The 11,620-nt window shown below is 51.8% G+C and overlaps 1 protein-coding gene across 16 annotated transcripts in view; it reads left to right on the forward strand.

Annotated features, from left to right (window-relative positions):
- Col16a1 (collagen type XVI alpha 1 chain) overlaps positions 1–11,620 on the forward strand; it is a 54,449-nt gene that overhangs the window by 16,447 nt on the left and 26,382 nt on the right. For 12 of the 16 annotated variants that reach the window (XR_005504507.2, XM_063288120.1, XM_063288121.1 and 9 more), the window contains 15 exons: positions 2,007–2,042; positions 2,130–2,174; positions 2,454–2,585; positions 3,244–3,279; positions 3,632–3,739; positions 4,001–4,123; positions 4,224–4,277; positions 4,818–4,859; positions 5,337–5,372; positions 5,456–5,509; positions 5,654–5,722; positions 9,578–9,604; positions 10,208–10,267; positions 10,407–10,454; positions 10,584–10,637. Coding sequence is in view for 14 of the 16 variants with exons in the window: in XM_063288120.1 (XP_063144190.1) it covers positions 2,007–2,042; positions 2,130–2,174; positions 2,454–2,585; positions 3,244–3,279; positions 3,632–3,739; positions 4,001–4,123; positions 4,224–4,277; positions 4,818–4,859; positions 5,337–5,372; positions 5,456–5,509; positions 5,654–5,722; positions 9,578–9,604; positions 10,208–10,267; positions 10,407–10,454; positions 10,584–10,637 (924 nt within the window). In the remaining 2 variants the exon portion in view is untranslated. The remainder of the gene's footprint in view (positions 1–2,006; positions 2,043–2,129; positions 2,175–2,453; positions 2,586–3,243; positions 3,280–3,631; positions 3,740–4,000; positions 4,124–4,223; positions 4,278–4,817; positions 4,860–5,336; positions 5,373–5,455; positions 5,510–5,653; positions 5,723–9,577; positions 9,605–10,207; positions 10,268–10,406; positions 10,455–10,583; positions 10,638–11,620) is intronic. The other 4 variants (XR_005504508.2, XM_006238950.5, XM_039110473.2 and 1 more) reach the window with 1 other exon arrangement.

Below are 11,620 nucleotides of genomic sequence, written 5' to 3' on the forward strand. Positions count from 1 at the left end.
CCAAAGCCGCCATCGTCCTTCACTCCTCCTTTCCCCACATCATTTCCCCCTTTGTCCAGCCCAGATGCAACTCCTGATGGTTCTGCCCACGTCTCCCTCGGCTCTCCCTGCTTCTCTCCATGTGTGCCACTGGGTCTCCATGGTCTCACTCCCGATGACAGTGACCTCCTCTGGCTTGCATGTGTCTACTGAGGCCCTTCGACAACCCATTTATCACGGAGCAGTTAGTGTGCCTTTGTAGAGAGAACTGTAATGACAGAACTTCCTGCTTACATGCCTTCTGGGACTTGACTCCGTGCCACAGTCCTGCTGGCTCTCATTCTGACCATCCTCCCTCCTCTCTGTGCCTTCCTTTGCTCTAGCCATCAGACCCTCCTTCCACTCTGGAATATGTGGCGACTGTTCCCACCTCCAGACTTCACCCCCATAGAAACACAGAGGGCTTCCTCCCACCACCTTTCAATGGCTGGCCTCATTAACTTCTTTCGGATGATCGTGGTCCTACTTCTGACCACCCAGTATAAATGGCATCCCTTCTTGTCTACATCATTACCTCATTTCCTTCATAGCACTCATCACCGCTTAAGGTTACTCTTTTAAAAGCTCCAGCCATAAAGTGTTTGCCTTGCAAGTGTGAGGACCCGAATTCCCGGCAACCACCTAAAAATTCAACCCTGAAGTCAGCCAACTGAATCGATGGGCTTTGGGGTCAGTGAGGAAAGGGGCGGGAGAGACGGTTCAGTGGTCAAGAGCACTGGCTGCTGTTCCTAGAGGACCCTGGTTCAATTCCCAGCATGCGCATGGCAGCTCATAACTGTTTGTAACTCCAGTTCCAAGGGATCTGACACCCTTACACAGGCATACATTCAGGCACATAAAATAAAAATATAATTTTAAAAAAGCATTTGGAGAGTGATTGAGGAAGATGGCTGATGTCAACACACGTGCACGAGCATACACACACACACGTGAATACACGCACACACACAGAGCTGAGAATATACTTCAGTTGGTAGAGTGCTTGCCTGGCTTAAAGCCCTGAGCTGGATCCCCAGCACAACATAAACTGGGCATGGCGATGCACACCTGAGGCAGGAGGGTCAGAAGTTCAAGGGTCAGAACTTGAACTACATAGCATAGGGTTACTTTTTCTTTTGATAAAAAAGCTTTTCAATTCCCAGCAACCACATGGTGGCTCACAACCATCTGTAAAGAGATCCGATGCCCTCTTCCGGTGTGTCTGAAGACAGCTACAGTGTATTTATATATAATAAATGAATAAATCTTAAAAAAAAAAAGAGGAAACAGGGAAGGCCTGCAGGTACCTAGGCGGACCTTTGGGGTGTCCACTGGCAAGGGAAAGTGAGACTCTGGGACTGGGACTCCTCCCAACTCCCCAGGGAGGCCCTGAACAGTCACAAGCTAAGTTTCTAAAACCAGCTCCCATCCCAGAAGCCCAGGCCCAGCCTCACGCTAGCCAGGCTGAGATCACAGAGTCTTTTCTCCAAGAGCTGTTCATCAAATGCCTTTTGGCCCTGAACACTGGGCTAGGTGCTATGAAGTGAACATCACAGACAAAAATTCCTCCTAGGCCTTGCACACTCAATAGCTTTTTAAAAAAACTGTATTATTACTTTTTAAAAAAGATTTATTGGGGTTGGGGATTTAGCTCAGTGGTAGAGCGCTTGCCTAGCAACTGCAAGGCCCTGGGTTCGGTCCCCAGCTCCAAAAAAAAAAAAAAAAAGAAAAAGAAAAAGAAAAAGAAAAAAGAAAAAAAAAGAAAAAAAAAGATTTATTTATTTAATGTATATGAGTACAGTCACTATCTTCAGACACACCAGAAGAGAACATCAGATCCCATTACAGATGGTTGTGAGCCACCAAGTGGTTGCTGAGATTTGAACTCAGGACCTCTGGAAGAGCAGTCAGTGCTCTTAACCACTGAGCCATCTCTCCAGCCCCCACCCCTGTTTCCTCTTTAACTCTGCTTTCTGCTTGGCCCTCAGGGTAGTTTTGGCGATGCTGGGCCGGCTGGAGTTGCGGTAGGTATAGGGGAACCGAGAGGCTCGGGCTGTGTCTGCACAGGCTAGGTTGGTGCTGAGCAGTGTCTTATGTGACTTCTCATGCAGGGACCACCAGGACCAGTGGGACCGGCTGGTATCAAAGGGGCAAAGGTCAGTCTGGGGCATCCCTTGCTTGTTGCCAGGGCACGCCTCTGAAGATGTCTCTGTTCTGGTCCATTCTACTCCAAATCCTGGGTCCCCTACAGTCTATGGGGTAAATCCTGGCTCTTACAGTAAGGCCTTGCTTCTGTCTTTGCTTCGTCCCCTGCTCTCCTGGGACATCCTTCCCTTGGCAGAGGGTGCCACATCAGAGCTGGCTACATCCTGCAGCTCCAGATCCCAAGCCTCAGGCCGCAGGAACCCCCTTAACCCAATATCCTTGCTCTGCAGGGGGAGCCGTGTGAGCCCTGTGCATCTTTGTCCAAGCTCCAAGATGGGGACACTCAAGTGGTTCACCTGCCCGGCCCAGCTGGAGAGAAGGGAGAGCCTGGGCCCCCGGGCTCCGGGCTGCCTGGGAAGCAGGTAAACTCTGGAGATGGTCATTGGCAGGATGCAAGAAAGCAATGGTCCCCGCAGCCTCTCTAGACTTCCTGGGTAGACGGGCAGAGTGGGATGAGATCAGCACCTCTGCGTCTAGCGCGGTCTGCTTGCATCCTGTATATAAGCTTCCGTCCTGGGACATAGCACGGCACCGCCTCAGCAGAGCTGGGTTCCAAGCTGGGTCCGATTTTTTTTTTTTTAATAAGATCTTTGACTTGGGCAAGTCACTTTTGTTCTCCATCCCTCTGGGTCCTGACCTTAGAGGTGAAGCTCAGTCATGACTTGCGCGAAGCCCTGAGCGGCGCACGAGAGACGCTGGAGAAATGGCAGAGTGGCTGTGGTATGACAGCTGCTGCTCTAATTGTGACAGCAAACACTGGCCCAGCTGAAGAATAGTCTCACAAGAGCTCTGTGGTGCAGATGTCTACACTGTGTTTTCACCCTCGTTTGACAGATGGGGAAACTGAGGCTAGATGAGGGGATAGACAAGGTAACCTGTCTAGGTCATATAGGCGGAAATATCTCCAGTGGTAGACAGGTTCCCTAGCACTGCGGCCACATCCCCTGGGTCTCCCACAGTGCTGGGTACCCAGAGGTGTTCGTCCTGAGGGAACCGGTGCTGAGACCATTTTCTCCTCAGGGTAGAGCTGGAGAGCGTGGACTCAAGGGGCAGAAGGTGAGAGAATGTGACTGGGCATTGAGGTGTGTGGGTACCTGGTCACTGTACAGGCCTCTCTGCCCCCCTCCTTCCTTCCTTCCTTAATCGAAATACTTTTAATGGAATATATTCCCCCCAACTCCTCTCAGATCCTCTCCACCTCCCCACCTATCCAGCTCCATGTGACCCTCCCAACCCCACCCTGCCTCTCTCTGAAACAAACTGCCCCCTTTCCTCGATTGCTCATACCAATCTCCACTCCCTTCTTAGCCCCCAGGCCCCAGAAGGGACTGTGATTTCCTACAGTTCTCAGGGGCACCCTGCCCGCAACTGGGCGACACCTGTCCTCCTTAAACATGACTCCTTACAGGGGGATGCTGGGAATCCAGGAGACCCTGGAACGCCAGGCATCACAGGGCAGCCTGGAATGTCTGGAGAGCCTGGGGTTCGGGGTCCTGCAGGACCAAAAGGAGAAAAGGTCGGTCGGCTAGCCCTGCGTGAGGAGGTTGTTGTGTGGGCAAACAGAAATCAAGAGGCAATTAATGAGTGGTACTACAGGGAGCCTCAGGGAACCCAGGGTACCAGATTCCTCAGGCGCTTTACTGCAGCTTGGAGTAGGGGTGGGGCTCTCAGAGAATGGGGTGGAGGGCTGGGGGCGTGGGGGTGGGGCGCTGGCTTTGCAATGCCCCCAGGCCTGGCAACCAGTCCCAGCTCACAGGCTCCCCTTATCTCTGACCAGGGCGATGGATGCACTGCCTGCCCTAGCCTGCAGGGGGCGTTGACAGATGTATCGGGACTGCCTGGGAAACCAGGTCCCAAAGGAGAGCCAGGTCCTGAAGGTGTGGGTCGGCCCGGTAAACCAGTAAGTGCCATCGGCTCAAACCTCTCACCCTTCCCTGCCTGTGTGTTCTCTATCTGCCCAACACACTAACGGTATCCATGGCTTTCCTTGTACCTTTCAGGGCCAGCCTGGTCTACCAGGAGTTCAAGGGCCTCCAGGACTGAAGGGCACTCAGGTTTGTATGGGAATGGAGCCCCACCCCCACCCCCAGGGTGCTTCTCTGGGAGGAGAAGGAGGAGGAGGGGGAGGGGGGATGAGGAGAGGGGAAGGAAGAAGAAGAAGGAGGGGTAGGAGGAGGGGAAGGAGGAAGAGGAGGAAGAGGAGGAAGAGGGGGAGGAGAAGGGGGATGGGGGGGAGGAGTAGGAGAAAGGGAGGAGGAGGGAGAGGAGGAAGAAGAGGAAGAGGAGGAGGAAGAGGAGGAAGAGGGAAGGAGGAGGGGGAGGAGGAGGGGGAAGAGGAGGGGAAGAGGAAGGAGAGGAGAAGGGGAAGGGGAGGAGGAGTAGGAGAAGGGGAGGAGGAGGGAGAGGAGGAATGAGAGGAGGAAGAGGAGGAAGAGGAGGAAGAGGGGGAGGGGGAGGGGAGGGGGAGGAGGATAGGGACTGTGGGACAAATGAGGGATTCCAGACTCACGGTGAAAGGTGAAAGTAGAGAAGGCTTCAAAGAGGTTGGGGGATGGGCTGAGAATTTCCAGCCAGGGGTTGTTTTACCTCTTCAGGGAGAGCCTGGACCTCCAGGCACCGGTGCTGAGGGACCCCAGGTGAGTGTCTTGCTTCACTCTTGCCTTCCTGCTTGCTTCCAATACTGCCATAGCTGCCAGCTCCCCAATCCAGGGCCACGAGATGCTAAGGGCACAGCTCTGTGGCCAGGGGTCACACAGCAGCCTTGGCCTGGTATCTGTATTGGTCTTTTTCTTTTTCTTTTCTTTTTTTAAATGGAGATAGGCTCTCTCTACATAGCCCTGTCTATCCTGGAACTCACTATGTAGACCAGGCTGCCCTTGAACTCACACAGATCTGCCAGTGCCTCTGCCTCCTGAGTGTTGGGATTAAAGAAAGGCGTATGCCACCATGTCTGCCGGAGCTTGTCTTTGCCCTTATTGCCTTAACCCTTGAGTCTTCTTGGGGAGCTCTCTTGAGTTGGGGTCGGCAGGCACCCTCCCAGATCTGCCAGGGACACAGGTACAAGGGGCAGGCCTTTGGCCACTGTGCCTCAGACTGCCCATTCTGACTTGCAGGGGGAGCCTGGAACCCCAGGTTTGCCTGGCATTCAGGTAGGTCTCCTAGGCCTGGAGGTGGCTGACAGGGGAAGGGGCCATTTTACAGAAGAGATAACCAGATGTGTTTCCATCTGCAGGGGCCCCCCGGACCTCGGGGACCACCTGGCTCAACCGGCGAACACGGTGCCCAGGTGAGTCTCTTCCGCTGTGGTTGTTGGCACCGCAGCATAGGACCTGAGGCTAAGTGACGCCGGTCAGAGGGCTGCCTGAGATCCACACGTACAGCTCACTGCTGGCTTCAGATCGTGCCTCAGCACCCTGTCCACTCCCCACAGGGACCTCCAGGGCCCAAAGGAGCCACAGGACCCATGGGACCTCCTGGTGCTAGTATCTCTGGGCCTCCGGTAAGAGCCTTTCCTAAACAGCCTCTGAGGAAGCTGTTCTTGGGCCCATGACACTGCTGCTGGGGACAGGGCACCGAGCTGAGGCTCCTGTCTCAGCAGCCTGGGGTGGGAGGAGGCAAGCCTTCTGGGCTGTCCTCAGGGAAGGACTTTAAATGATAATATCATAATATATCTCCACCATGTTGTTTCCTTTACTTTCCTCCTCTCTCTCTCTCTCTCTCTCTCTCTCTCTCTCTCTCTCTCTCTCTCTCTGTGTGTGTTTAGGTGCTAGGTACTGAACCCCAGTCCTCTGGAAGAGCAGTAAGTGCTCTTAACTGCTGAGTCATCTCTTAGTATTTTATATATATATATATATATATATATATATATATATATATATATACACACACACACCACACATATATGTATGTATATATATATATATATATATATATATATATATATATATATATATATAAAGAGTCCCCACATCCACTTAAAAAGTCAGATGTGGCCAGGTATGGGGGCAAATGCCTTTAATTCCATCATTCAGGAGACAGGGGCAGCTGGAGCTCTTCAAGTTCAAGGCCAGCTTAGTCTACATAGCCTGTTTCAGGACAGCCAGAGTTATATAGAGAAATCCTGTCTCAAAAACAACCAATTCAGGAGATAGAGGCAGGTGGATCTCTGAGTTCCAGGCTAGCCTGATCTACAGAGTAAGTTCTAGGACAGCTGGAGCTGCATAGAGTCATCCTGCTCAAAAACCCTCTATTACCATCACCAATAACAACAAGCAACGGTCAGATGTGACTGCATGCGCCTGTAACCCCAATCCTGTAATCCCTAGGGCTCACTGGCCAGGCAGCCTAGACTAACTGGAAAGTCCCAGATACCCAAGAGAGACCATCTCTCTCTCTTTCTCTTCTCTCTCTCTTTTTTAAAATGTTTATTTATTTATTATATATAAGTGCACTGTAGCACACACCAGAAGAGGGCATCGGATCCCACTACAGATGGTTGTGAGCCACCATGTGGTTGCTGGGATTTGAACTCAGGACCTCTGGAAGAACAGTCAGTGCTCTTAACCATTGAGCCATCTCTTAAAAACAAACAAACAAACAAACAAACAAACAAACATAAGCCAAGGTAGATGGTTCCTGTGGAACGACAGTCAAAGTTGACTTATGACCTCTCCACATGCATGCACACATACGTGCATACCCATATACATACCTGCAGATGTGCAGATGTGCACGCGCTCACACACAGTGCGCGCGCACACACACACACACACACACACACACACACACAGAGCATTTTCCTTTATTTTTATTTTATGCGTATGAATGTTTTGCTCACGTATGCCTCTGGTGCCTGCAGAGGTCAGAAGGGGGCGTCAGATCCCTGGGGTCTACAGTTGCTAATGGTCCTGAACTACCATGTAGGTGCCGGCACTCTGACCTGGGTCCTTTGCAAGAGCAATAAGTGCTTTTAACTGCTGAGCCTTCTCTCCAGCCCAGTATTTTACTTTTCAGGTCCGCTGTAGTAATTATCCGTATTACCAGAGCACATTCACTCGAGGCGCGCCGAATCAATCTCCATGATTAGCATTTCATCTTCTGATCATTGCTTTGTGTCCAGAGCCCTCAGCCACTCTGCTGTTTGTAAACTGGGGTCACCTTCCTGTTCTGTAGAAGTCTAGAAATTGTTTATCCAAACTAATAGAAATCTGGTTACCATTATCCAGCTGCCTCGGTTTCTCCCTTCCCCTCAGCCTCTAGGAATCACCGCCACACACACACACACACACACACACACACACACACACACACACACACACACCGCTCTGCTTGGAGATCCACAGTTTTAGCTTCTGAATAAAGAGAATATGGTCATACCAATTTTTGGAGCAATGGCCTGCTGAGGCCCTGTGTCCAGTCAGCTCTGAGCCTACAGAAGGGGCGCTGTTGTGATGATTTTTATTGTTTCTAGAGACAGGGACTGACACTCTAAGCCAGAGTTTCCTGGATCTCACTGTGTAGCCCAGGCTCATACTGAACTTTTGGCAACCCTCCTTTCTCAGCGTCCTAAGTGCTGGGGTTGCAGGTATGAGCTGGGATTTTTCATATCCATACCCAAGGAGAGCGAAGGCCAGAGAGCAGATGCTGGAGCTGGGAATTTGAAGCCCACCCCTTTCTGTAAAACCCCGGACCATCCACTGAGTGTCTAAAGGGATGGAAATGCTCTATTCTACTCTGTCCAAGACAATGACTCCCGTGCTTAACAGACCATTGAGCAAATTGCATAGATTAAGTAATAATAAGTGTATTTTCTCATTTTAGTCATCAAAGACCTGTCTAGTAGTCAGCTTCTGCTCCACGTGAACCAACTAGAATTTTACAAAATGATAATTTTAGCCAGAGTCAAAGAAATGCCACCTTTCAGCCAGCCCGTGCCATGCTGGGCCATGGGCAAATGTATAATTTTCCTGAGCTTTTGGTAACGCTGGGAAGGCCCACTGAGCCTTATCCTTTCCCTTTCCTTTGTAGATCCCTAGAGAAATTGTTGTTTGAGTTTGGAGGGCATTGATAGATTCTGCCTGGGGGTGTGCCAAAGCCTGCGGGGTGCAGGGATTTGTCCCAACCTATATGGACCGGTCGGCTGTGCCCAACAGAACTAGACAGTCAGAATCCCTGCCTGTCCCAGGGAGCCCCAGGGTAAAGGTGGAGTTGGAGAATTGTCCCAGGGAGGCTTTGAGCCCGGAATGTAAAGGTAGACTTGTCCTCCAGGAAGGCAGTCACGGGGATGTCTGCAGCAAAGCCACCCCTCTCGGGGCCACAGCACATCTGTGTGTTTGCTCGAGCTTGGTTCCAAATCAGAAGTATTGACAGACCTCTCCTGTTCCACCTCGCCCAGGAGGTCTCCTGGTCTGCCCCACACTCACTAGCTGTGTGTCACCCTCACCAACTGTGTGTCACCCTCACCAACTGTGTGTCACACTCATTGTGTGTCACACTCACTCATTGTGTCATACCAGCTGTGTGTCACACTCACTAATTGTGTCATACCAGCTGTGTGTCACACTCATTGTGTCATACCAGCTGTGTGTCACACTCACTGTGTCACACTCACTAATTGTGTCATACTAGCTGTGTGTCACACTCATTGTGTCATACCAGCTATATGTTACACTCACCAGCTGTGTGTTACACTCACCAGCTGTGTGTCACACTCACCAGCTATGTATCACACTCACTAGTTGTGTGACTTTAGGCATGTGACAGTGTCTCAGAGTTGATAAAGCAAGCTCTGAACTTCCGCTCTCCCATTTCGGGTCACAGCGATAGGGAGAATGTGTGCAAAGAGAAAAAGCAGCGAGTGGGGACACTGGGCCTACAGATCTGGGACCAGGTTTGTGTGCTTGGTCATGTGATCTGAAATTTCTTCTAGCCTCAGTTTCCTCATCTGCAAAACAGAATACCACTGCCCTGCAAGGGCCGGTCTTGGGGGTCCCATTCACTGATCTCTGGTAGTTGCAGACCTATTACGGGGGAGGGTCACACCCTTTCCTCCCTCCCTCCAGCCTCCTCTCCTCAACTCCTGACCAGGATCTCTCCCCTGGAATATGGGCACCAGGGAGCCTGGGGCTACCTCTGTTTGTGCTGTTGTTTGTGTTTAGGCCAAATGACCAAATGACCACTGCCACACAGCCTCACCTGCTGACTCTGGGCCCTTTCCCTTTGGGGCCATGAGGGGCTGAGAGGACAGACTGGACTTCAGGAGCATCACCGAGTACAGTGCCCGGGTAGCAGGGTTCTGTGGCTGGACCCACTTCCCGCTCCCACCCACTCACCTCTGTGTATTTTTTCTCTGCAGGGCCAAAAGGGATCACGAGGAGAGAAAGTAAGTCTCAGGGCCCGGGCTGCTGCTTTCGGGGAATGGGTTCCTAGAGTTCCATAGCCCTATAGTAGCTGTTCAGGGTGGAGGCTGGGTGGAGTCGTCTTGCTGTTCACAAGCTTCCTGATTCCAGGAACTGTGGGTACTCCCTGACTTCATGTAGATGACGATGACTCAGAATTCAACCATGATCCCAGGAGACCAGAGAACACCAAGGCCCCTTTAGCGGACGGCTGTCCTTTCACAGGGAAGCTGTGTCAGAAGATGAGGCAAGGCAGAGGGATGGGGGACCAGGACAGAGGGTACCTTGGACAGTAGGGCTGCTCAGAATGGAGCTGTGAGTACTACAGTGAGATTATGTGGGTAGCAGCTGATGGTGACTTAAGCAGATGACCACTACACACCGTACACGTTCAGTCCCCTGGCACTCTGCCGAGTCAAAGCTCTGACCATCCACACTGGGCAGCTAGGAGCCTCTGGGTTACCCGAAGAAATGACATAGGAGGCTGACCCAGACCTCTCTGTCCCTAAAGCCCATGCCACCTCCCAGGTGAGGTTTTCAGAGGACTCTTGTCTTTGCCACTCAAACCAAGGCTCTTGTCTTGCCAGGGTGAACCGGGAGAGTGTTCCTGTCCTTCTCGAGGAGAGCCCATCTTCTCCGGCATGCCGGTGAGTGGGGCTGAACTTCTTTTCTTGCCTTCCCTGCCCTGTTTTATGTCCCAGCCAGCCCCGTTCCCATGCAGCTCTGCTTGGTGTAGACGTTGCCTATAACCTCTCCCCTTCTTTTGCTGCCCCAACTCCTACCCAGGGTGCTCCGGGACTGTGGATGGGCAGCTCCTCGCAGCCGGGCCCGCAGGTCTGTGTGGCTTGTGTCCTTTGTCTGGCCTCCTGTCGCGGCTTTCCCGCCCTGACACTACTGCCGTCCATGGTGGCAGAGAGCTCTCTCCCCCCCCCCCAACCCTGATTTTTGTCTTCTCTCCCACAGGGTCCCCCAGGTGTCCCCGGACCACCAGGTCCCCCCGGAATGCCTGGATTGCAGGTAAAAGTACTAGGGACTAGAAGAGCGTTTGGAGATTTGGAGCGAGGGCAGGGACCAAGCAGTGGTTGGGTCTCCACCGTGCTGGACCCCGGTGCACTGTTTCCTCTACTCACACACGTGTGCTGTGCTTTCTTAGTGCCATGGCTTCCTAGCACGGTGTGGGGGGCTCACAGACCCCTGGTTTCGGCTCGTTGACGCCCAGCCTCATTTTGAGGAATGTCCTATTGTGTTTTAGACCAGGCACCCCACTAATAGGATCCAAGCCCAGGCCTGGCAGGAGCCCAGGCTCCAAGGCCAAGCTTTATGCTGATTGGTTCAGAGTGCACTGCTGGAACAGCAGTCAGTATGTGCCGGTGGGACGTGCATTTCTGCCTATGTGATCATTTCCATGCACTGTTTTAGATGCTGGGATATAGGGGTGGACCAAGCATTAGTATCCCTGCGAGAGAGACAGACAATAAGTAATAATAATAATAATAATAATAATAATAATGTAATAACAATAATAATAATAAGAGGACGATAACACTAGGTGTCTGGGAATGGATGGTGGGAAAACAGGGAGCCATTTGTGAAAAATATTAAAGAAAAACAAGGGAAGATGACCTAGTCAATAAAGTGCTCGCCATATGACTATAAAGACCTGAATCAGGTCCCTAGCATCCATGTAAAAAGCCAGGCATGACATCCTGTGCCTGTAACCCCAGTGCTGGAGAAGCAGAGAAAAGTGGATCCCTGCTGGGGGCTTCCTGGTCAGCCTGACTAACAGAATTGGTAAGCTTCAGCTTCAGCAAGAAACCCTGTCCCCAAAATTAAGGTGGGAAGCTGGTGAGATGGGTCCACCAATAAAGGCGCTCACATGCGGGCCTGCTGACCTGTCTCCCATCCCCAGATCCCACAAGGTACGAGAGAAGGAAATCCTCAGTTGTCTTCTGACTTCTACACACTTGCTGTGGCATTGTGTGCCTGTGTGCCTGTACACA

Source organism: Rattus norvegicus, chromosome 5 (assembly GCF_036323735.1).
Source record: "Rattus norvegicus strain BN/NHsdMcwi chromosome 5, GRCr8, whole genome shotgun sequence".
Lineage (NCBI taxonomy): Eukaryota > Metazoa > Chordata > Mammalia > Rodentia > Muridae > Rattus > Rattus norvegicus.